This window comes from Miniopterus schreibersii (assembly GCF_964146895.1).
Source record: "Miniopterus schreibersii genome assembly, chromosome: 2".
NCBI classification, from domain to species: Eukaryota; Metazoa; Chordata; class Mammalia; order Chiroptera; family Miniopteridae; genus Miniopterus; species Miniopterus schreibersii.
In genome coordinates, this window is record NC_138102.1 from 130,702,685 (window position 1) to 130,728,195 (window position 25,511).

At 41.4% G+C, this 25,511-nt stretch overlaps 1 protein-coding gene across 6 annotated transcripts in view; it reads left to right on the forward strand.

The window, feature by feature from the left end:
- GRIP1 (glutamate receptor interacting protein 1) overlaps positions 1-25,511 on the forward strand; it is a 608,331-nt gene that overhangs the window by 448,753 nt on the left and 134,067 nt on the right. For all 6 annotated transcript variants that reach the window (XM_081128668.1, XM_081128666.1, XM_081128667.1 and 3 more), the window contains exon 2: positions 12-92. In XM_081128668.1, coding sequence (XP_080984794.1) covers positions 12-92 — 81 coding nt within the window. The remainder of the gene's footprint in view (positions 1-11; positions 93-25,511) is intronic.

Consider the following 25,511-nt stretch of genomic DNA (forward strand, 5'->3'; position numbering starts at 1 on the left):
TACCTTTGCAGATGAGAGTCCCTACACTAAATCCGCCAGCCAGACAAAGCCGCCTGATGGATCATTGGCTGTGAGGAGACAGAGCATCCCAGGTTAGACCAGATTGTTGGATTTTTCAGCTGTTTTATTTTGAACCCTGTTACTCGGTGATCCTAAATAACCCCACCTTGGTAATAAAAATGATGCTGTTCCGTACGCCATTGGCTGCCTTCTATACAACTTGTTCAAACAATCGTCATGAAAGCTAGACTTTGGAAAAGCTTGCAGACTTGTGAGAATTCATCTTGTGCGCAAATTCTTTGTGAAAATGACATGAATTTGTATCAGCACTCGCTCACTCACCTGCTCTCACCTCTGTTTTCAGGGGATGACTTTCACAGAAGCATCTATTTCTTTAAGACTGAGACATAACAAAACTGCTGTGGCAGATCATGTGTGTCCCGAATAAAAGCTATTCCTTTCTTCCTAGATCCTTGACCCTGGGCTTACTTCCATGGGACAGCTCTTGTAAAATTCTGAACTTTGTTTCCTTAGGAAGCTGCGATGAGGATTCTTGTAATACTCTAAGTGATACCTGTTGTTTTCAACAGAACATTTTCAAGAGATATCTTTAAATGTCTTTACCCCAGAACTTCAATATTTTAAAGCTTTGACTTTGAGAATGATATAAAGTTCTAAAATTAAAGGAGGAAGGATGTTCAAAATAGGATTTAAACTTTGTCTGAACTAAGTATTTCATGGAAAACCCCTTATGGAGGCAACAGTACGTAAGGGAAGGGTTAAAGGCATTAATACATTTATATATTTATCAAAAATAATGTCTTTACATATTTGATACAAGTAAGTTGAGTACAGCTAAACTTAGCTACAGGATTTTAGAGTCTAGAAGGTTTAGCAATTCAGGAGAAACAATGCAGTGCTCTCGACATTAAATTGAATGGTTTGGCCAATCTGTCAGTGAAAAGGGGAATTTTCCATTTGAATGAAGAGCAAGATGAGTTCTTTCTGAGCAGCCCTGCTCATGATGATTATTTATTTGTATAAGAACCACATGTGGTTATTTTTATTCTTATTTTGAAGGCTTAGGCTCATTACGAAAGTACATCGCTTATAAAGGGGCATATTGTGAGTGCATTCTCCATCCTTGTTTGTGTGCTTTGAATATTCTAAAGTAATTTAAATCCAGTAATTAGATGGCATCCCCCAGTCCTAAGATTTCTTCGATTTCTTCCTAGAAAATGTCAATCTTAGTGCAGCTCACATTTAGAAAAACCACTGCAGTCAGCCATGGGCTGTGTTCGCTGCTTTCTCCTGGTCAGCATTAAGGAAGTGCCCAAAGGTTGAAGTTCAAGAATGTCAGTGATCCGTCGATTCCTTCTTGTCTTCTCGGCATTAGCTGGTACTCAGCACTCTGTTGGGATGAGTAAAGAGAATCCCCACTGTCCTTACCACTCCATATGGTACGAAACAAAAGCACCGACCATCATCATGTTTTCTTTCCTGGGCTCGCTAATGTTATATACTAAATTAAAACACGTGCCTGAGGGCCAGACTTTTTCTTAAAGTCACTGAGTAATTTTTAAAAGTCCATGTTAGCTGCACAGAAGTTGTTCATCCTAATCCTTAGTTCATGACACTTAAGTGATTCTTCATTATAGAATTTCCTCCTTTTTCCTCCTTATGACAATTTAAACATCACTGCAATCATGAGCTTGTTTTTTAGGCGTCATGGGTTATTTTTCTGGAGTTTGAACATGGACACACACCTTCTTCTCTCATAAGCTGGTGTCCAGGAGGGTCAAAGGTCTTCAAAGTCTTCTTAGTTATTTAGAACAGGCCAAGAAAAAAGACCTCACCCACCAGAGGGCTAAAAAAACATAGTAGTTAATAGCTAGTTATTATTTACTGTTTTCTTTTTTTATTTGACCTACATTATATTTTTAATTTTTTTGAATGAATATCCAATATTTAAAATTTGGGAGATGTTATATTAAAAACTAGAGATTTCTGGCTTTTCTTTAAAAAAAAGAAATGTATCAAAACTGGGAGAATGTGTGCCCAGTTTTGTCACATTTTCACTAGATCTTCTCTGTGTGTTTTTTTCCTTTTTAATTGAATTTATTGGGGTGACATCAGTTAATAAAAATATATAGGTTTCAGGTGTACGATTCTATATACATCATCTGTATATTGTATTGTGTGTTCACCACCCCAAGTCAAGTCTCCTTCCATCACCATTTATCCCCCCTTTACCCTCTTTTACTTCCCCTTACTCCCCTTTTCCTCTGGTAATCACCTTACTATTGTCTGTGAACTTTCTATTATCTTGAGAAAATCAGGGAACTTCTTGGATGCTTCCTAACTGACTTCTGACACTTGGAGTTCTGAACCCTTACTGTCCTCTTGCAAGTACCTATTCTTGTTCTGACAAGAGGAAGGGAGTCTTCCCTGATCTTCGGCTGAGACTTCACCTAAAACAAAGGCAGATCTTAACCAGTCACCTACCATGTCTACCTTTACCCCCACGAATTCCACAAAAGAGAAATGCAAAGAGGAAAAGGCCAGGGGAAAGTGCACTCTGTATTGTTTGCTGGAGTTTCGGCTGAAAAATCCCAAAGTGTCCTCCTGATGAACTAAGTTGGACACATGGGGCTGTAAGAGCAAAGCGCAAGTTTACAGCCTTTGATTGTCCCTCCTGTGCTCACCTCCCAATCTTACTCCCCTCAGAGGTATTACTGCCACCCTGGGAGCGAGGAAAACTGTGTCTAGAGAAAAGTGCACCAAGGAGGAGAAAGAAGGCCGAAAGGAGAGCTCGGCCCACCTGCCAGCGCCAGAATCTTCCCAGTGCAGAGGCATTTCTCAGTGCAGAGGTGGCCCCAGGGCCACTGTGCTGCCCCAGTGACTGGGGAGTAAGCCAACCGAAGGGAGCTGAAACCTTAAAAGAGCTACAGCTTTTCCTCGCATCTCCCCACAGCTCCACTCCCAGGGAGCCAAGGATGGTGGTTGAATTTGACCATTGAGCACTTTTTCTGATGGAAGGGGGCAAGGAAGTAGAGGGTAGTGGAAGGATTTTAAGCTTGTCTATCCAAGTTTTATGAAAGCTTAGGCTGTTCTTTGAAACTTATTCTACAAATGTAGACCTGGTACTTCTGGAGTAAATATTTACACACATATAAATTCTTAAGATTTCTTAACTTGGGCTCCACATTCTCTATAGCATAATAAACAGTACCTTTTAATAATTCTGTCCCAAAGAGGTAACCTTGAATATTAATAGAAATATAATTTGCTTTTCACTCATATCAAAATTCACTACCCCTGTCTAAACTCAAAATTACTACAACAATTACTTTATAATCACAAGTCAAATATGTGCCTTCATTAAATGACAATTCTAAGTGTAAATCCCTTCATCTCCTTCTTTGCTCTTCTCAAGAAAGAGAATGGATTAACCATCCCATAGGAGCAAAATACATTTGCTTTGGATAAAGGAAAAATGCATTATTCATATTATTTGGAAATTCATCATTTTAATCATGTCTCTTATGGCATAAAATGTGTAAGGAAAAATATTTTTACTCTCTCCTAAGTTTTTGTAAGACTTAATAATGATGATAGAAATTTAAAAAAAAAGGTCAAGTATCCCTATGGCATGAAGTTTAAATTCAAATCAAAGACAACATTCTGGTAAAAAATAATTAAGGATGAATATTTTCAATCTCATTTCCACCCATATTTTTTCAAAGAGAAGATGAGTTTCAAGTAAAAGGTATTTTTAATTCACAGACTCTACCGCACATCTATGTTTATTAAAATGAATGTATTGATTTGGTGCTTTTTATTTGACAGATTACTGGTATATTGAAGTTTGACCACTTGAATGGTCTGTCCAAATTATTAGAGGAAATTTGTACAGACTCTTGGTTTGACAGATTTTGCAATAATTTGTGGCTTTACCCACTTAGAGATGAGGCATTTAATCATGTCTGTCTAACGTTAGTGGAGAGAAGACAGGCTGCTACCCCAGACCTCAAAGACTGGAGTTTGTGTAGTATTTGTTTGACTTGCTTGCCCTTTCCAGGCAGGACAGCTTTCTTTCTTATGCTGGTCTTGACAAAGAATTCTGGGCAATTCACAGACGCTCCGTAATGTCAAGCACTCACCTCTATTGCATTTTTTTTTTCTTTTCTTTTTAAATCTTCACCAGAAGACACGCTTAGAGAGAAAAAGGGAGGGAGGAAGGGAGGAAGTAAGAGAGAGAGAAAGAGAAATTTCGATGTGAGAGAGGAACATCGATCCATGGCCTCCCATATGTGCCCCAACTGGGGATCAAACCCGCAACCCAGATATGTGCCCTGACTGGAAATTGAACCCACAACCTTGTGGTGCACAGGACGACGCTCAACCCACTGAGCCACTCTGGCTGGGCTCTGTTGCATTTTCAAACTTGGTGTCCCAGGAAAATTAGCTTAACTCGGTAGTCAGAATGAGACCACAGAGTATGTGTGCGATTTTTTTGTTTCCTTCCACTACATGAGAAAAGATGCAGACCAGTTTGGTCATATAGAATGGACTTGATAGGAATGAAGCCTGTCTTCTTCACATTTAGGTTTTTGCAGGGGGTGGGGATAAGATGCTGAGTGCATGAAATGTCCATTAGCCCAAGATGTATACACTTGGCTATTTAGAATACATCCTGGATCGTCAACACCTATTGAAAAACCAAAGTCTGGAGACTAATACAGCACCCTCAGCACCAGGGAGAATCTGGTCACCTTGAATTAAGGGGACAGGGCAAGGATTTTGAAGGTTCTGCCCTCTCTTTTCAGCATTTGCCTGTCTTTGTTAGCACACAATTTGATGGTTCATTGGTCTAAATTTTCATTATTACAGCAGGCATATAGTGTGACATTTGCACTGTTCAGGTGTATGAAGGGCAGTTACTCTGGTTTTCGGGACAGGTTCTGCTGCTGTTTTTTAGTTCCACCATTGAACCCCTCCATAAAATGGGCGAATTTTACAAGAGGAAACCAAAGTCGGTTGAATGAAGCAAGTATGAAATGTCGTACAAATAACAGTGCTGCACAATGCATATGTATATCAAATCATCACATTGTGCACTTTAAATATCATGCCTTTTTTTCCAGTTACACCTCAGTAAAGCTAGGGGAAAAAAAGAGGTAAAGCACCATTGCATTTGCAAGGTACTCTCAAATGATTTAGAAAAAAGTAAGTGTCTATGTGTGGATGAAGGAATGCTTTATAGTTTTCTGCAACTCATAATTTTCCAATTAGTTCTAAATAATTTTTTTTAAAAAAACATGGTGCTACAGATGCTGCCTAAAGCTGTCAAGTCAAACTCTGCTATTAGTGAGGGGATGATCCACATGGGAACATACCAAGGGACAAGGACCTTTGCTACTCAGTCAGTCTGTCCCTGCATCCTCACAAGCGCCCAGTGGGCCAGGGCAAGGACATCAGGGACCTAAGGCTCAGGGTGTGCCCCACCAGAGCCTTCACATCAGTATTAAAAACCCAAAACAATGAAGTGTACATGTGTTACAGTTACTGAATATTTACAAAATTAGCAAGACTATATTACTTTTTTGGAGAGAAGTTTCTAAGATCATAAAGTTGGGGAGACACTTGGTAGCACTGCAAATATGCAAGAGATTCGGCCCACACCCCCATTTGTTTATTGATTTGTGTTTTCCGTAGCACTTATCACTCTCTGAAATCAACTGCTATTTGTTTCTCAATCCCTCACTAAAATGTAAGCTCCCCTAAGACGGCGCTTAATGCGTCTTGTTCACTATGGTATCTCCAGTGCATGGGACAGTGCTTAGCGAAGGAACTGATCCAGCCCCCGCCTGTGACTGAGCAGGCAGAGAGCAGCAGGCAGGCTCCCTCAGTGCAGACTCTGCTGCCTCCTGCCTGGTTCTCTTTCCTGCCAGAACATGCAGCGCAGTCTCTGTTGCATGCTTTCTGACTCTCATGCTGCGCACGTCAGCCTTGAGGCTGCACCAAATTTGACATTCCTAAGGAAATCATCTGCTGCCCAACATTAATGAGTGAGATATAGGTCAGCTAGGAGCTAGAGAATTTTAAAGGCCAGAGGTCTCCCCCCAGCCTCATCTGTTTCTGTTTGAGCAGAAAATGTCTGTGCAGTCTTGTAACACCTTAAGAGAAAGGTTGAGCACAATTTAACAATAAAATTGACAAGATGAGAATGATTTATTCAAGTGTTCGGCTATGGAAAAAGGCTAAAAAAATCTGCAAAAAATAGCTGGGGTCTATAAATAGAGTGGTGCAAAGCAGAACTTATTGCTTACTGTGGCAGGCACACATTCAGGGTTCCCCCCAGAGAACTGAGCCGCTTTGCCCTGTGGCTGGCTGTGCGTACCGAGTTCGCCAGCAGCGCCGGGCACTGCGAGCAGCTTGATTTGTGTGTTCAGTGCTGCAGCTTCGTTAGTGATTCAGAGAAATGAGTCTATTATGTTTGAACTTCTCTCACGCCTTAGTAAACATAGGTGAAATAGAACCAACTGGTACATGTACAGCAAATGATTTTTAAACAATAATCCTTCCAGCATGCAACTTAGGGGGAGATTATTTGTAATGAATTAGTACTGTGCCTTGATATTTCCCAGGCCCCTGTTACAGGAGTGGGGGATTTGGTCAGCATAATGCTGTGGGTACACACAGGGTTCAGACTGAGTGACACGGATGGTGGCCAGCACAGCCTCCCAGTGACTGAAGAACATCTTACAAGGGGGCTTAAGGATATGTGCACAAGAGCTATGGGAAGAAAATCTTTTCCCTTTATTACTCTGAAGAAAAATTAACTCTCCCACTCTTTGGTGGGGAGACCTTCAGTCCAGTGTTTTTTTTAATAAAGTGATCTTAGAAAATTAGGTTAGGTGCAAGCTATATTGATTGGCGTTGGGGAAAGTGAAGAACTGTCTCACATGGTTTTCTGTAGAATAGAGCAGTTGGGCCCATTAATACTTCTCTCTTGTCCATTGGGCTTACATGACTTAGAACGGCTTCCCAAATTTCAGTCACTCACGTGTCATCTTCATAATGTTTGTTATATATCTGTGTTCCACCTAAAATATTAAGTATAGTACCATACTTAATATTTTAGATGCATTTGAATTAGTTCACTCTTACTTATCTTTATCTTAACCTTTATTATCTAGATTTGATATGCTAATTATATTTTTCTAATATAAATTTAATTTTTTTTTAACTCTGACAAGTTTTTAAAGGTTTATATGTCCCTCTCAAATACATCCATCAATGCTTACACGCACCATACTTTGGCAGACACTGGCTTAGAAGGAGATTCTTCTCAGGAGAAATGGCTGAGAACCCCTATGCTATGTACTTTGTCAGTACATTGATAAGTAGTTGTTGATTGATAGTTCAGAAATAGGTCATTTGAATGGGAGTGAAAGGTATTTAGGGCTTTTGCTGTAAAGTGAAAAGAAATACAAAGAAATACTAAAAGAAAAAGCAGACTTTGAACAATATTAACCCACAGCGTAGGGAAGAACAAGAATGTGATGATCACCAGAGTGACCTCATCTAGAAAGAGTCAGGGAAGCTGGAGACAGTTATCAAAACACTAGTTGCCATTCATTTCAGGGTATGTTCCAAGTATTGGACTAAGCATTTTTGTAAATATCGTTTTGTTTCGTCCTCACGACACCTCCAGGAAGGAAGTTTTGTTCATTCCCCTCTAACAGGTGAGCAAAGGAGCTCAGAGAGCTAAAGAAACCCGCCCAAAGTCGCAGGGCTAGAAAGCAGTGGAGCTTGGACGAAACCTAGACAGCAGCGTGTGTGTGTGTGTGCGGGTGTGGTTGGTCTAGTGGAGAAGGGTAAATTGAGGAGGAGGAAGAGGGAAAGTAAAATCAAAAAAGGGAAGTTTTTGAAGAGGCTGGAGGGAGGCCATCCAGCCTGCAGTGGAGGTGTCAGCAGGAGGGAAGGCAGGCTAAAGTCCGGGCACAAAGACAGAAGGATGGCAAGTTTCCTGCTGAGAACATATGTGAGTCCTGTAATGATTTGCTGGGTTTCTTAGTGAAATAGGACATGAGGTCATCAGAGAGAAGAAGGAGAGGAAGTGGATGTTATAAGCTTATACAGAGGAGAAGAGGTGTCATTTCATTGCCTGGGGCAATGGCCAAGGATTACTGTGCAGCCCTGTAGATCCCTAACTAAATAGTACCCTTTTCTCTCTTAGAAACCCTACCTCTTCAAATCAAAGAGGGATGAAATGAATTTACCCATGTAATGTTCATGTCCCATGTCGTCCCCATATACCTACTTCCGTTCTCCCTGGGAGCTCCTCTACAACTTCTCCCTTCCACAATGGACACCCAGGATATTATGTACTTTTGTTAAACCTTTTGGCAGTTTAGCTCATCCTGTATCAAGTTTCTCTACAATTATTTTCCTGGGTTCTAGACTTATCTCTAATTTAAGGGTAAGTCCTTTAAATTCAAGAGAAAAATTTTTATTAAAAATTCCACCAGCTGGTGTGGTCCATATTTGTTGCATTAGACTCTCCTTTCATCATCTGCTGTAGGATGTGATCAGTATTATGCATCAAGCTTTACGAAAGAATGAACTGGAATGAAGGAGCGTGCCTTGTCAGTGCTCCTACTGCTATTTCTCTAATAAACACCTAAACCTACCACACACTCCCATGTGCGCACGCACCTTTCCCTGCTTTCCTCTTTGAATATAGGAAATTCCACATCTAGCTTCTGCTTCAGTATTTTTAGAGACAGGAAACACTATCTTACAAGGTAGCCCTGTTTTTTCAAATGTCTGCCTGTTAAGAAGTATCCCTCATGCCGTTGGGCTGAAGTTCCCCACCCTGTACCTCTACCCATTGGCTCTTCTGATTATTTTTAACTCCCCCAAAGTAAGTTTTTCAGGTACTGTAATGCACCTGTTGTCTCTTCCCTGGGCCATCGTCATCCTATTGTTGTCATTGTTTAACCAAGTAAAGCATGTTCCTTCCTCCCACCTTGCCTCTGTGGCCTATTTTTGTCACCCCAATAGCCTTTCTGCAGCTTCTCAGTGCTCCTTAGCCTGTGGCAGCCAAACTGAACCCTTCTGCCAGCTGTGGTCTGAAGAGAACAGAATGCGAGGAAACCTTTACTTTCCCTGATAGGGATGTTCTACTCATTTAGTGGAGATTAAGATTATATTTTACCTTAAATAATTATGTTTATTTACATTGAACTTTTAGTCAACTAAAACTTATAGGTCGTGTCCTTATGAATTGCTCTTAAGAGTTAGGCTCCCTCGCTTGTACAATGCTGGACAACTCTACACCCTTCGTTCAGTTGTCTGTACATTTATTTCTATTATATTCAGATGGTGAGATTTGAGAAGAGGAGGGGAGGGAGGCCATTAACAGTTATTGGGCATCTGTCATGTACAAGTCTTATTTATTCAACATAAACAGTTAATTATCCTAATTTTATGGAGGAAGAAATTAAGGCTCAGAGAGGCTTAAGTAACTAGCCCAAGTTTATCTAACAACAGAGCTGGTATTTGAGTTTAGAATTACCTTAATCTTTCAGCTCTGCACCCAGCTCACAAATGATTCAGCTCATCTTTTCAACATGGTAGAAATAATCTCTATTCCTGATCATCACATATACTTGCTACATTTCTTAGCAATGAATTGGCCACAAATGTGATAAGCGTCTGAGAGTATTAAGAATTTTGAGCAATGCAGTACCAGGGATAGAGCTCTGCAGCATCCCCACTGGAAACTGTGATCCTTCCCCATTAACACTGATTTGCATCCTTAATGAACTTCATAGACTGTCAGTTCACAGTACTCTGTTCTGCCTACGGGTTTTCATGACAGATGTCTCTGAAATTCCACTGAAATACTCAAATATCATATCCACATTATATTGTCTTTATACATAATGTTGGTTTGCATACCTTATTCTTCAGTGACAGAATAATTCTTTTTAAAATGTTGCCAGAACATCAATCCCAGTGAGCTAGGATTTCCAGAGCCCCTCATTATAGAAATTGAGATACTCACTTATTCCCAGCCTTTTGGCACATTTTTCATCTTTATCTTTGTTTCACAATCACATCTGCACATTCTTTTAATTCTCTGGGAGATAATTTATCTAACTCTAGAAACTCAAATACATTTTAAACAGCTAAGGCATTCTTTATTTATCTTTATTGTTGAAAGGATTACCGATGCCCCCGTTTTCCCCCATTGACCCCCTCCGTTCTTCTCCTGCCCCCTCCCCAGGCCTTCCTGCACCACTGTCTGTCCAAGGGCTATGCACATATGCATATAAGTTCTTAGGTTGATCTCTTCCCACCCCATGCCCTTCCCTCTGAAATACGTCAGTCTCTTGCATGCTTCAGTGTCTCTGGATCTATTTTGATCATCAGTTTATTTTGTTCATTAAATTCCACATATAAGTGAAATCAGGTGATGCTTGTGTTTCTCTGACTGGTTTATTTCGCTTAGCATAATGCTCTCCAGGTCCATCCATGCTGTCTCAAAGGGTAAAAGATCCTTTTTTTTATGGCTACATAGTATTCCATTGTATAAATGTACCACAGTTTTTAATCCATTCATCTACTGTTGGGCACTTGAGCTGCTTCCAGACCTTAGCTGTTGTAAATAGTGCTGCTATGAACATCGGGGTGCATGATATTCTTTCTGATTGCTGTTTCTGGCTTCTTACAAATGGCCAACAGACATATGAAAAAATGCTTGATGTCACTAATCATCGGGGAGATGCAAATTAAAATGACAATGAGGTACCACCTCACACCTGTCAGAATGGCTGCCATCAATAAATCAACAAACTACAAGTGCTGGCGAGGGTGTGGAGAAAAGGGGACCCTAGTGCACTGCTGGGGGGAATGCCGACTGGTGCAGCCACTATGGAAAACAGTGTGGAGTTTCCTCAAAAAATTAAAAATGGAACTGCCATTTGACCCAGCAATTCCACTTCTAGGAATATGTGAAAGGTATTCTTTTAATATCATTTTACTGACCTTTGGCATAAGTTTCCTCATACTTTAATATCAAATTCTATCCTTTCTAGTTTAAGATTATTCTTCTTAGGGGCCACCGGAGATGCATCATGGGAGGTGAGTAGCTCAGCATTCCACCATGCCAAAAGTAATTTTATACTAGTAACTATATACAGCAGATTGCTTCCCCATGTGCTGCTTGTCCTGGCTTAGAGAACTTGGAAAAATTATTTCAGTTGTCCTTAGCACCTCCTGTTAACTATAGTTCTCACATGGTAAAGTTGTCCATATTCTAATAAAACATAATTTCAGAACTGTTCTTTCTAGGAGGCCAGATGAAGGCAGCAACAGTTATGATGACAAGAACTCCTTTTGTTCTCCAGGCACCAGGAATAGAGGAAAATGTATTAGGAGTCTGCAAAGAAATGAAATGGCAAATGTTAAAAATGATGGTTATGTCAAGTGCTGTCAAGGACACAGGAAAAGAGAAACATTCCTTTATTGTTGGTAGGAATATCTATTTTTGGAAGACACTTTGGTAACATCAATCAGTGTTTAAAACTGTCTGCACTTTTCCCAACATTTCTGGGAATATGTCCTGCAGTAATCCTCACACCTGTGCACAGATATGTAACCATGTTTGCCTACTTCCAAGATGTGGTAATTTTTGAAAATCCTCTCAATCTGATCAAGAAATGCTTTGAAAAAAGTCTAAGTAGCCCCCCAATGACCATTTTTACCATCACCCGCTGTCTCTGAGGCAAACATCATTGACTCTGGAGGAGGGTAGCTTTGAGAATAGAAAGGGACTTCTCCCAACTCCAGTTCCTCATTGTTAAAAAGTGGGAACTGCGAGTCTCTTCAGTCAGTCATGAGTGGACAGGTGGGGTGGGGTTGACCATGAAAAGGGACAAAATTGGGGGGGAAAATGTGCCAGCTTAGCAGCATTTACAGAGATGTTCATTGAAACATTGCTTATTAGTAAAATATTGGAAACAGCCTAAAATGCCTATCAATTGAGGAATTGTTCAAACAAATTAGGATGTGGCCATTCAAAGAAATACTATAAAACCGTTAAAAAAAGTATGAGGTAGACCTATAGGCCATGTCATGAAAAGATTTCCAAGCCATATTGTTTGATTGAAAATATCATTGTGTTGCTTAATCCGACTTAGGTGAAATGTTAGTGTCTCAACAGAGAATGAAAGGTTGGGCGCCAACACTAATGGTGGTTTCCTCTGGGAGGAGAGGAGTACAGGGAGAGCGTGGCCTCACTCCATACACTTATGTATCACTTGAATCTTATACTAAAACGTGTTTGTGTAATACCTTAGTAATTTCTGTAAAAATGCTATGACTGCAAGAGGAATATTAGTGCATTAGAGCTACCTAGCAGAACCGCATCTTGTGGGCCTATCAGACCCAACCCTGCAGATGGAGAGGAAGAGAAGGAGACGTCTCTGCCAGTTGATACCACACAGAGCCAAAGCCTTTGAAATATTTATACACATGTCAAGAAGGCCGTCTGCAAGAAAGAACAACAAAAATGCGAGGATCTCACCATTCATATATGTAGGAGAAAAGAAAAGACTTGGAACAAAAGCGATAAGTGGTTTCCGATATTTTAAGTGACATGGAAAAGGAGTCGGTGTGGTCTCCATGACCTCAGGGGCATAACTAGAACTCGTATGTCAGTCACCAGCCGGGTCATCCCACTGGCTGAGAGCAGCCCACAGATGTGTTTGCTTGGCCAGCAAATAACTCGAGGCAGCACCTGCTGCTCTTCTCCCTATTTCATGTCCACACCCTACTGATCAGGTTTCAAACAGCCTGCTTTGCTCATTTAATGTAGCTGATTAGCACCTGCATTTCGATTTTTGACCCATGCTACAAGGCTGTACAGGGAGCGAGATTGGAAACAACTTAAGACAGAGCTTTCTAAGAAGTAGAGAAAGGGAGCCAGCCTCACTGGTAGGAACACAGGCACTGAAGTTAGCCTGTCTTATTTGAATTCCAGCCCTGCCACCTACTGCTTTGTGGACTTAGGCTGGTTGCTTAATTTCACGCGTCACGTATCAGTTTTCCCATTGTATGAAATGAGAGAGTAATGAGGAAGGGCTAAATGAGCTAATGCATATAAAACGCCTGCGGCAGTGCCTCCCCTATCCATGGTTTCGCTTTTCGTAGTTTCAGTTATTCATGGTCAACCATGGTCCAAAAATATTAAATGGAAAATTCCAGAAATAAACAATTCATACATTTTTAATTGGGCGCCATTCTGAGTAGTGTGAGGCAACCTCACGATGTCCTGCTCGGTTCCACCCAAGACAAGAATCACTTCTTTGTCCAGCATGTCTACACTGTACATACTCCCCGCCACTTAGTAGTCATCTCAGTTATCAGCTCGGCTATCATGGTATCCCAGTGTTTGCGTTCAAGTCGCCCTTATTTTACTTAACAAAGGCCCCAAAGTGCAACAGTAGTGATGCTGGCAATTTGGGTATGCCAAAGAGAAGACATGAGGTGCTTCTTTTAAATGAAAAGTTGAATACAGTACAGTGAGATATTTTGAGAGACATATATATAGAGATATCTATATACCTATATATATAGAAAGAACACACATCCACATAACTTTTATTACAATATATTGTTATAATTGTTTTCCTTTATTATTAGTCTTTGATCTTTTACTGTGCCTAAATTATAAATTCAACTTTATCATATACATGTATGTCTAGGAAAACACGTTATCTATAGGGTTCAGTACTACCCAAGGTTTCAGGCATCCACCGGGGGGGTCTTGGAACTTACCTCTGTGGATAAGGGTGGACCACTGTGTATTGTCTATCTATTGGTGTGTAACAACATTACCAAAACTTAGCAGCGTAAAAGCAACACACATTTACTATCTCACGGTTTCTGTGGTTCAATAATCTAGGCATGATTATCTGGTCCTCTTTTTAGGGTCTCGCAAAGCTGCAGTCAAGGTGTCAGCCGGGGCTGCAGTCTCATCCGACATTTGAATGAGGAAGGACCTGCTTCCATGCTCACTCAGGTTGTTGGCAGAATTCAGTTCAGGGCTTCATTGTCTTGCTGGCAGCCAGCAGAGGCGACCCTCAGCCCCATCGCGGCTGCTGCTTCCTCACAGCCCACAAAGACAGTCGAGTCTCCAGCAGGATGGCCACTACGGTCCTAGTGCGTAATCGCATACCCGTAACCACACAGCCCAGCACCTTGGCCATATTCTGCTGATTAGATACAAGTCACAGGTCATGTTCATGCTCAAGAAAAGGGGACAACACAAGGGCTTGTGATCAGGCACTTGGAAGAATGATGGGCCCTACAGTGTGTCCGACTCAGTGCACTCAGTGAGGCCCAGTGCATGCAAAGTGCTCAGTGCATGCAGTTGTTACTCACTGAAGCTGTCTGAAGACGACTTAGGCAGCTTTCTTAGGGTTAGCTCTCACACTGGGGTACTCAGACAGGTACTGGGTGATGACTGCAGGCACATCGTCAGATCGAAATGGAGGCAGGTCTTGAACCAGGTGACCTTTAAGGTCATCTGTGACTTAATTCAGTCACCAGGGGTGGTGAACAAACTACTGTCCTCCTTGAAAGTCTCTTCCAGCGTCTTTCTTCTTGCATGCCATCTTTTTCATTTTTACCTGACTTCACCTAAGTGAAAGTGGGCACTAGTTTATCCTACATGATTTTCTCTGAGAATTCTAGGGGTGACTTGGGTTCCTCTTAAAACAACCAAGCTTTGGGGGTGGGGGTGAGGGTAGAGAGGTAGAAAATAAATCCATTTAGCTTTACTAAGATTTGCAGGAGCCTGGGACCTGTTTTCAGCTTCTTTGTCTCTCAAAATCCTAATCAGGCTTGTATACCTAGACTGCACTCAGCAAAGGCTGTATGTAACATGACTGGGTGTCTCCCAGAAGAGGGAAAGATGGTGGATTGCACTTCTTGAGAGATCTGGATCTTGCTGCTGACAAACGAGGGCTTCTCCCTGTCTGTTTCACTGCCCGGCTCAGTCATTTGCCTCTGATGTTGGTTTGCAAGGCTTGGTAAACACATAAACTTTGTTTAGTAGCCCCGCCTTTGAAGAGGACTGATAAGGCAGTTTCATTGTGGTTGCAAAGAATCCAGAAATGTGCTTTTAATGCCTGAAAATGTATTGATGTAAGACGGACATAGCCTTACATGTTGATTTCTTCAGTGTATGTACCAGCCCTACTTGTGCACTCAGCCTCCGAAAACTGTGAGCAAAGAACCACGCGTACCACACTTGCCAACACCCAAATACACCTGGATCACGCCCACACCAGCTCCTGGCCGGGGTGCTGGGAAGGGTGGGGGGATGACTGAGGGACTCTACTGCCGTGCTGGTAACTAAATATTAGCAATACAAAAAGCATGAGGCATCCCTGTTATTTCTTTAATTGAAGCAATTTCCCGGTGGAGTGTTGAGGTGTTAATTGCTTCTGCACTTCTTTAGTTGACAGATATGTCCCTTTTTTCACCTGGGTATGAGAAGCAATTATTGTAATGCTCTCCTGGGCTTGGTGAGATATTCTTTAATGGATTTTAAAGGCATTGGTAGGGCATTGTGCTTTTAAAAAGAAACCGTCCTCTGCTCTGTTCGTGCTTGATAACAAGGGTGGAGACTGTATTCAGACCACATGATGAATCTGTTAAAAGAGAATATGCGATGAAAGCAAAAGACAGAAGTAATATTTTTCCAGGAAATATATACCCAGATTCCAGATACGACAAAAATATGTTCTTATGTATGTGTATATCACGGGGTTGAACAAAGATTAAACAAAGAAAAAAGTGCAAGCCTTTTCTTTAGATATTCAGCGGGGCATATTTCTCATGAATTCCAACACAAAGCTGCTATTTTCGGGAACTGGAGTGGCCTTCCAAATGAGGGTCTGGCAGGTCGATAACTCAATACAAGCCAGTAAATATTCTTTTACCCGTTGTATGAAAGTGACTTTCACAATCCACTTGAACCACAATTTGTTTTAATGTTTCATACTTACATTCAAGAAGCCAAAGAAAAATAGTGTTAGAACTTTTTATTAGAATTTGGAGAACATGTTTTGATAAGAGGCAGTTGAGCAACTTCTTAAGCCAAGACAACCCATGTTAACCAAAGTGATGTAGTAGAGAGTGGATTGAATTTAGAGTTAGAGCACCTGGTTTTAAGTTCTAGCGAAATGATTTGCCTGCTATGGTGTCCTTAAGCAGATCATCTAAGCTTGAAATCTTCAGATTTTTCATGTTTAAGATGCTGAGTTTCTGTGGGAATCAAATGAGAAATTGCATGTTACTCTACTAAGCAGCTCATTAAGTGCCACACAGATATAAAATGGCATTATCAAAGGAGGAGCTAGGTTTTGTGGCACCTAAAGCTTGCATACTTTGAGGGGAGGTAGCTCTTTAAGAGCACAAAAATGTATTTTTCAAATTTTATAAACCATATGACCATGTAAACACATTGCTAAGACCCCTCCCCGGGCTTTGGAAGAAGCCTGTAGCAGTGAAATTCCTGGACATTTAAGAGTCAGTAGCTTCTCCTGTTCACAAACTTACCAAATGCCAGAGCTGGGAGCCTCAACCTGCCATCTGACGGGGTTCACACTTGTTTTTTCACAGTAAAAAACTCTTTGCAAATAAAATCTTACATAGAGGAACAAAAGAGAGAGCAGACCAGAATAGCTGAAGGGGAACGAGGGACTTAGAGCTATGCCTGCTTGGCCCCCCCCTTCCTTGGGTACCTTAACTTCAATTGATAGTAGAGTTTGGAGGAACATACTATATTTCATTTATTTGAAGACCCACTTTTCCCCACACATTTTAACAACCAGGAAACTAGAATTCACCATGTCCTTGAGCCTGCAGTGGCTGTGATGTCATCATGACTGCCTGCGCCTGCCCTTACCTGGCTCTAATTCCTGGTGATGTAATCGGGTAAATGGAACCCCTGGAAGATTCAGACAGTTAAACCGTTGAAGGACCATCTGCGGAAGGAGAATGTATTATCATCTAAACATTCTGTCGACATTTTCACATAAGATCAAGGAGGCGCAAGCATCAAAACTTGCCAGGCAGGTCTCAGCAGCTTGGAAGAAAGCCCAGGAGACAACAGCAGAGCATGGTCTTAAGAAGCCCTCATCACCGCTGCTCTAGACGTCCCAAGGACAGGATCGTGTGGGAAATGTGGACATCAGTGACACTGTTCAGAAACTGGATGTGAAGAAGCTATGGGCCGACCTTAACCCATTTACTTACTTCTTTCTTTTCATGTATGTACTTTGAGTGATTTTACAAAGAAAAATTAAAAAACAGCTTACTGATAAGAAAGCATTATGTTGTAACTCAATTGGCAGTATTTCTTAGTGGTAAGTAAAATAACAGTGTGTGTCTTACAGGTGATGGCATCTTGAAGTCAATGAAATATGGTACTTTTAACACCATCTAGTTCAATCCTCTTATGTTGCAGTTCAGAGATTAATGCCCAGAAAGGGTTTAGTGACTTGCCCAAGGCACTATGGCTGGTTCCTCCAGGACATAATGAAATATTTGCAAATATTTTTCAAGCAGCTCTTCCCTAGTTAGCCCCAGACAGATTCCTTATCCTTTGTTTTGCTGATCATCACTAATCATATTTGCTATGATTTTTAAATGCTTAAAATCTGTATTTCTTACTAGAATATAAACTAAGTGATGGCAGGAACTAACTCTGTTTTACTTATTGCTAGATATCAGGGTACCTAGCATTTAGCAAATAATCAATAGATATTCAATGGAAGGATGGATGGATGGATGGATGGATGGATGGATGGATGGATGGATGGATGGAAAGGACTAACACATTTCATCCTCAGAGTGAGACTACAAGATAATTGGGTAAGGTGATGTTTTATGGTGATTGAGATACTGACACAAAGGACTGAGCAGAGAGGAAATAGTAATGATTCGGGTTTGTCACCTGGTTCCCTTGTTACTCAGCCTAATGGGGAGCTTTTCCCTGGGAACAGGACGTATTTGTTTCACATGTGGAGCAGAAGAGATGGACCAGGAGACGGGCCAGAAGAGAAGGCTACCCCTTTGTGAGGGTGGAAAAAGCTGAGAAGAGGATTGGGAGCCGACCTTGATAGGGGCAGCCCAGCCTCCTCCACTCCTGAATTCCAGCAGGGCCCCCGTAAGACTCTAATAAAACTCTAACTCACTCCAGCAGGCTGCCTGGCTTCTCCAGGGAGAGTCCACAGGGCTCCCTTGATGCCTTGCCTCCTGGTTATCTGCAGTGACTGCACTATTAGTTTTCCATCTGTTCCTTTATTTGAAATGGATCAAGTCTCATAAAATAAGAGAAAGTCAAATAAGTGCCTCTGACATAGGTAACAAAATGAGAAGGACAGATTTACTGATTCACTGTTACCCTGGGGCCTTGGAGCCTGCCTGAGGCTAGTATTGTTTTGGGCCGTTTGCTCAGTAGTATTTCATCTACACACTCATGTGTCCATTGTTGAGCAATTGCTTTATGGTGACTCTGAAAATTGATAACATTCAGTTCTATGAGGAGGCAATTCCATGTGCTTAATACAGATACAAAGTTCTGCTTAGCAAATATTCAAGTCTCAATTTCTTAATCTATGAAATTGGGAGTTATATCCTCACAGGATTGTTCTGAGGGTTGAATTAGATAATGGATATGAGAATATTCTTTAAAGTATGAACTGCTTTTAAAATATTGGATAATCTTAAAAGGTGTCAGGGACTCTTTATTTTATTTCTCCATTCGGTCAGGTTGTCTAGCTCATGCTAGACTCCTGGGTACTCAGGTCTCCGTGGAAGGAGGCCGAGCAAGTGCAGCTCTGAGTCCCATTTTGCCCTGGTTATTTAAGAAGCCTGGTTTCTTGTTGAAGTTTATCTTCCCTCGCTTTCCTCTTCAGGCAGAATGGGCTCCCAGGCATTGTCTTTTCAGTTATCTTGGAAAAAACAACAGTCCTTATGTAACATTTAGCTCCCCTAACCTGGGCACTAGCTAAGCCACCTAACTCACCAGTGCCGAGCTCTTACTAACTGTGAGAGCAATGCCACCTGATACCTGTCTGTCTTGAGGTCTTCCCTCACTTCTGGAGTGATCCTTCTCACCCACCAGCTGGACAAGACGTATCCTTTCTCATCCCTTGTTCAGCTGGACTCCCAGACCAGGCCATCTGCTCATTCTAATTCTAGCACAGCAGCTCTAGTTTTTCATGTTTCAATCATTTTTCAACATAAGATACTGGCCAAAAGGATATCCGAAAAAGACATAAAAAACAAAGTCCTTCCCCAATAATATCTCATTAATTTGTTCAGCAATTTGCTATAGCACAGAGTCTGTAGATGTTCAAAAAATATTTTTAGACCAAAAGGGTCCACAAGTAGCTATAAGAACGCAGTTAATTTATTTAGGAGTACATTGAAAATCAGAGCAATTTCAAAGTTAGCCATGGCAGTTGCTTACGTTTAACTCAGCACAGGAATCCAGATGGCCACCCTCTGAGCTCTGTCTCTAGGTCCAAAACCCCAGATTCTTCTCACCAGTCTAGTCCACTCTGCCCTCCCTCTGCTGGAGCCCAAGGTGAGTGGCTGGACAGGAAACTTTGTGTGCTGGCCCTTTAAGAGGGTGCCTGCATTTCCAGCCGTCTCTCCCTGGCAGACAGAAATCCGGCTGCTTTTCACAGCCAGATGTTGTGTGGGCACCCTTCTCAGTCCTTGTGCTCTGGGCTAGGAAGCCCAGCCTGGTCTTTAGGCCCCAGAGTCCTCAGTGGGAGCCCCCCACAGCTGAGATACCCCCTGGACCTTCAGCTGCTGCCTGGGGGAGCCCAGCCAGCCCTCTCTCGCCTCCGCACTTCCTACCAGTCTCTGTGGTCTCCACTTATCCTCCTTGGTTATGAGGGTGCTCTCCAGCTCGTCTTCAGTTGCAGTTGATTATTCAGGATGGGTTTTCTCTATTTTAGTTGTAATTCCCGTTTGGTCCTGGGAGCGTGTCAGCGTAGCTTCCGCTCAATCCGCTGCCGTCTTGGTTAATCCCGTTCTCTTCTTTCATCCTGATCTATATCACATGCTCTCGGGGGCCTCAGACTTTTGTATTTGGTGCTGCATATTTATATACCCTCTTTCTCTTAAGGTGCTCCAAGAAGCGGACAGATACTAACCCAGCCCTCCCTTCACTGTGTAAGATAAATACCCAGCATAGTTTTGTTTCACAGGACTCTTTGTACTGGGTAATATTTATGTGCTGTACATCCCTGCCACTAATCTGACTTTTGCTCAGGCTCCCAGGGGATGAGAGAAATTTTGGTAGATCCCTCATGTCACTACATTAAGATGGAAAGTGCCAGAAGACCTTTCCCTGCTGGCGTGGGTGACAAGAGCTGAGCCTGGAAGAGCAGCCGTTCATCTCAGAAACCCCGCTTTGATCCCCGCAGCTTTGCTAAACCCGGGGATGTTAGGAGGACTCGAAATGAGTATTGGAAAAAGCATCTGTTTATTTCCTGAGGGGAATAAACTTTCTAGCGGCATCACTAAAAGCAATATACAGATAAAATTGTAGTGTGAGCAATAATATTCTCTCCGAAAGTAATACCCAGACATAGCTGAAGCATTCCGGTGTAAGCCTCTATCCCTCTTACTAAGGCAATGGTAAAAAATAATCAGCCAAGTAAGCTTAGGGAAATATGTCTCCTCCTGTTCAAATTCTGCTCCTTTATCATTTCCTTCTGCACCACCCAGCGATAACTCTGTTTGCCACGAGCCAGTGCCCACCGCCCCGTCGCAATTCCCTGCGTCAGGACTGCTGTGCTCATGTATCAGCAGTTGCCAGGAGGCACCTGCCAGTGTGCCGGGCACCATTCTAGGCACTGCAGATCCAGACGGGAGCCAAGCACTATCTCTGTCACTAGCACTGGAAAATCTGTGGCTTACCGTGTAGAGTTTTTATCAGTGGTATTTCTGTTTCACTGTTTGTGATGTTTTTAATAGTGTATGTTGTTAACGGGACTTCAAGAAGTAAAGAGCCTCACCAACGCCTATTTTGCCAAACATGCCTTTGGTGGTTGCTTTCAAAATGCATTTTCTCTTTTTATATTAGAGCTGTGGGGTGAGGGCCTTACAGACGCCTCACTTTGTTTGGGGTGTGACAAAAGCTATTCTAAGACTAAGTTTTTCCCTGGTACTTAAATCTCACTTAGTTTCTCTCTGGGTGACATCATATCGTGTAGCTACCCACCTCCAGTCAGTCACAGCAACACAAACTTCCTCTCGTTTTTCAGGCTCCCTTACTTAGCGACAGGCGTCAGTATCCCTAAAAAAACAAGTCCTCTTATCTCTCACAGTTCCTCACTTCTCCTCCCCCCACCACTCCCCCCCCCCCACATACACCCACTGATTTGTCTCGAACTCAGGGCAGTTCTTCCTCGGTATATCTGACTCCACACGGCCCACATCGCTACTGGTGGATTTCAGTCTCTCATGAGTTGTCTACCTGTCCCCCCAAATCCACCCTATCCTACAGTCTAATTCGTAGCCTCCCTTGCAGTTAGGTGTGGACAGGCAACAGGTTCTTGCCTTTGGATGTGAACAGAAGGAGGCCAGTGGTGGCGTTTAAGAGACCTCTCTTTCTCCTTCCACCTGGTGATGCAGACAATATCAAGTCCTAGGGCAGAAGTCACCAAACTTCCTCAGTTCATAGAGCCCTTAGTATGTCAGTGATCTTTTCACAGTACCTCTAGGTCAAATGAAATATCAACAGTTCTATCCATTAAGTAGTTAGGTCCAAACAACACAGTGCATAATTATATCCTAACCACTTAGTAACCATTTGAAAATATACATGTAAATTAAAACCACCACCAGTGGTTAGTATTGGTATGTGTGTGTGTGGCTTGTTGGGCATCGCACAACTTCTTCAACCTTCGAATCAAATTAAATATTACAACCTCATTTCCTGTTCCACATCGATTTTGGCTTTTTTTTTTTTCTTTAATTTTTTTCACAGCAACCACCAAAAACCCAGCTTTGGAAAGATAAGATTGAAAAAAAAAACTTTTTCCAGCTAGTCAGTTGTGTTGTGTCCAACAGATACCAAGTAGAACTGTATTTCCCTCAGAAATTTAAAATCGTCCCTGGTGGTCACTGTGGAACCTTGAGGCACCTTAGTGCATAATTTGGAAACCAGAACTCTAGGAGACAACAGAGTCACAAAGTGGAAAATAGCATAGATCCCTGAATCTCTATGTGGAGGCGAGCTGGCTGCTGGTCAGGACACCTACCTTAGACTTGTGTATGAGCAGGAGAAACTTCTGTTGTGGTTAAGCCATTATTCAGTTTTGGACTTGTTGACACAACCTAGCCTAACTTAATTAATACACTGGATTACTGCAGTGGCCTGTAAATGGTTCTCCTAGACCCAAATCTAATGCCTTTCTCCCCAACACTTCATGTCATCATTACCAAATCCATTGCTCTACACTAACAACAGGCTAAGCTTTTTTAATACTCAAATCTTAGCACGTCTTTGTTTGCTTCCCAGTCTCTTTTCCACTCATCTTTCCTTATGAACCAAACCGTAAACCAAAGTCTCTTAATCTTGACTACATGTTAGGATCACATGGGGCCTTTTAAAAATATACCAGTGCGCATTTCCTTACCTGTAAGGATTTTCATCTAATTGAGATGGACTGATTCCTTGAAGAGCACCAAGTACCACAACTTACCCAACATGAACTGGATATTAAATAACCCTATAACTATTCCGGAAATTTTTTCAATTACAAATTTTAAAACTAAAAAAAAAAAAAACAAAGAAGAAATGCCCAAACCCAGAGGCCTTCACTGAAAAATTTCACCAAATGTTTAAAAAAAATAAATACCAATTCTATATAACCTCTTCCCAAAAAATAGAAGAGGAAGACATGTATATCCCAATTCATTTTATGAAGCAACTATTATTGGCCTGATAGCAAAGCCAAAGATAGTACAAAAGGAAAACTACAGATTATGTCCCTCATGAATATAAATGCAAAAAAAAATTCTTAACAAAATATTAGCAAATAGAATTCAGCAATATAGAAAAAGAATTGTATGCCATGAGCAAACAGAGATTATTTTAGAAATGTAAGATTGGTTTAATATTAGAAAATTAATCAATGTAATACGTTATCAGACTGAAGAAAAATCACATGATCATATCAGTCAATGCAAAAAAATTGACAAAATTTAAACTCATGATTAAAAAAAAACTTTCAGAAAAATAGGAACAGAGGGGAACTTCCTCAACTTGATAAAGAGTGTCTACAAATCCCAACCTCTAACATAACGTTTAATGATGAAATACTGAATGCTCTTCCCTAATATCAGGGATGGGCTTGCACTGGGCAGAACCATGTCATCGCCTGTATTGTTCCTCAGCCTCTAACACCTCCCCTCCCTGCATTTGCTGAGCTGAAGCTGTCTTTTAGACTTAGCTCATGAAAAACTCCTCCAAAGAACTGTCCAGAGCACACTGCTTGCCTGTCCGATGAGGGATCCTCCCAGATTGGAACATAACAGCCCTCTGTGTATTGACTTTCATAGCCCTTGTCACTCTTTGTTATAATCATCACTTTTTGTCTGTCTCCCCACTTTCAGCAACTGTTTTTACAATTGTTCACTTTGTAATTCCTTGTTCATTTAGCCCCTGAATTTTAGGGAACTTCCAAAATTAGAGGTAACTCCCTTTTTTGGTCTAAGCCTAATTGCACTTTTTAAATAAGCAGTGAGGTTAGAGTTTCCAGGCACCGGGAGCTTCACAGATCAAAATACAATTATTACCCCGTACTTTTATTCCATGTAAAACAGTATTACTAACACTAAGAAGGTCTAATATGGGTTCTGAATGCACTGTGCCTGTGATACTTCTCCGCTTTTCTTTCTTAATTATAATTTTTTTGTATGTCCAAGCAGTCCCAGACTCTGGCCAGTGTTTGGGGGCAGACAAGGAGGTTTTGCCAGCCTCCCCACCCCAGGCCCCTGCTTCCGGATGTCTGGTTCTTTTTATAATCTCCCTTGAGGGAGATGCAGTTGGCGTTTCAGTCATAACTGCATTACCTCATCCAGGTCGGCTGCCTGGGCAGGCTGCCTCTGTTCCTTCACAGCAACGTTAAGCAGCATGCTGCCATACTTTGGGAACACAATTCTTCACAGAATTTTTGCAAGGATGCATGTTCCATTTTTGCACTAATATATATCTGTGCCCCCCAAAATCCTGTTAGCATTTTTATTGATATTGTGAACTTTATGGATTAATTTAGGGTGAATTGGCCTATTGGTGGTGTTGGGTTGTGCTAGCCACTGAAATATTAGGTTTTAGATGGGTTTTTCTCTGTTTTGTACAGTGCTGTGTTTCCAAAGCTTAGAACACTGCCTGACACATAGTAGGTACTCAGTTTTCATTGAATGAGGAATGGATGCCTATTTGTTCTGATCTTATATCCCTCAAAAGTGTTTTTAAAGTTTTCTTCATAGAGATCTTATACATTTTTCATTAAATTTTCTCTTAGAGTTTTAACGTTTTGGCTATTGTAAATGATTTTTTTCTTCAATGATAACGTCTGACTGGCTGTTGTTTGTTTATATAAGGCCTATGAGTTTTTTGCATATTAATTTTATAACCATCTATGTTACCAAATTTTCTTGTTTGCGAGATTTTTTTTCAGAATTCTCTTGCTTTCACCAAGCATTATTGTTATTTTTCTTAAAACTTTCTGGAGTCCAGTAATTAAGAATATTGAATTACACACCCCAAGAAAAACAGCAAACAGCTACATCCCATTCTATCAGTGAGATTCTTGTTGGTCATGTTGAGTGAGTGCCCACACAGATGTAACCCTGCGATGTTTTTCTAAGATAACTAAAGATGGTGACTATGGAAACTGCCAAATCCAGAACCATCTTGTTCCTTGCCAATTGAGGATCACCTGTTTCCTATGCTCTTGCTAATTTGGAGAGACTACCATCTTTACTACATGGTCCTCTTGATTCCAGGAGGGATATTTGCAATTTAAATCACAGAGAAAGAAATTGTCTGTACCTGTTGATGTGCCCAAGTCGCACTGTTTCACTGCAGAGCTTGGTATAGTAAGCTTTGGTATGAAAGTAAACTCATGCAAATGAATGCATCTGTCTTCATTTCTCTTTGCCATTAGATCATTATGCAAACATTAAACACCAAGAGAGACATAACATGATTGATTAATCTAGTGGAGAGTGCAGGTTAGCTCACAGCAAACTCCAGAAGCATGTTCCTCCCTCTCCAGACTGCTGCTTTTCTCCTGTCCCCTTCAGACATACCCATAAAAGATTTAGTCAGTCCGTCAGGGACTAGAGATACTTATTGGCAGTTAACATTCTTGTGATTCAGTGCATTTTCT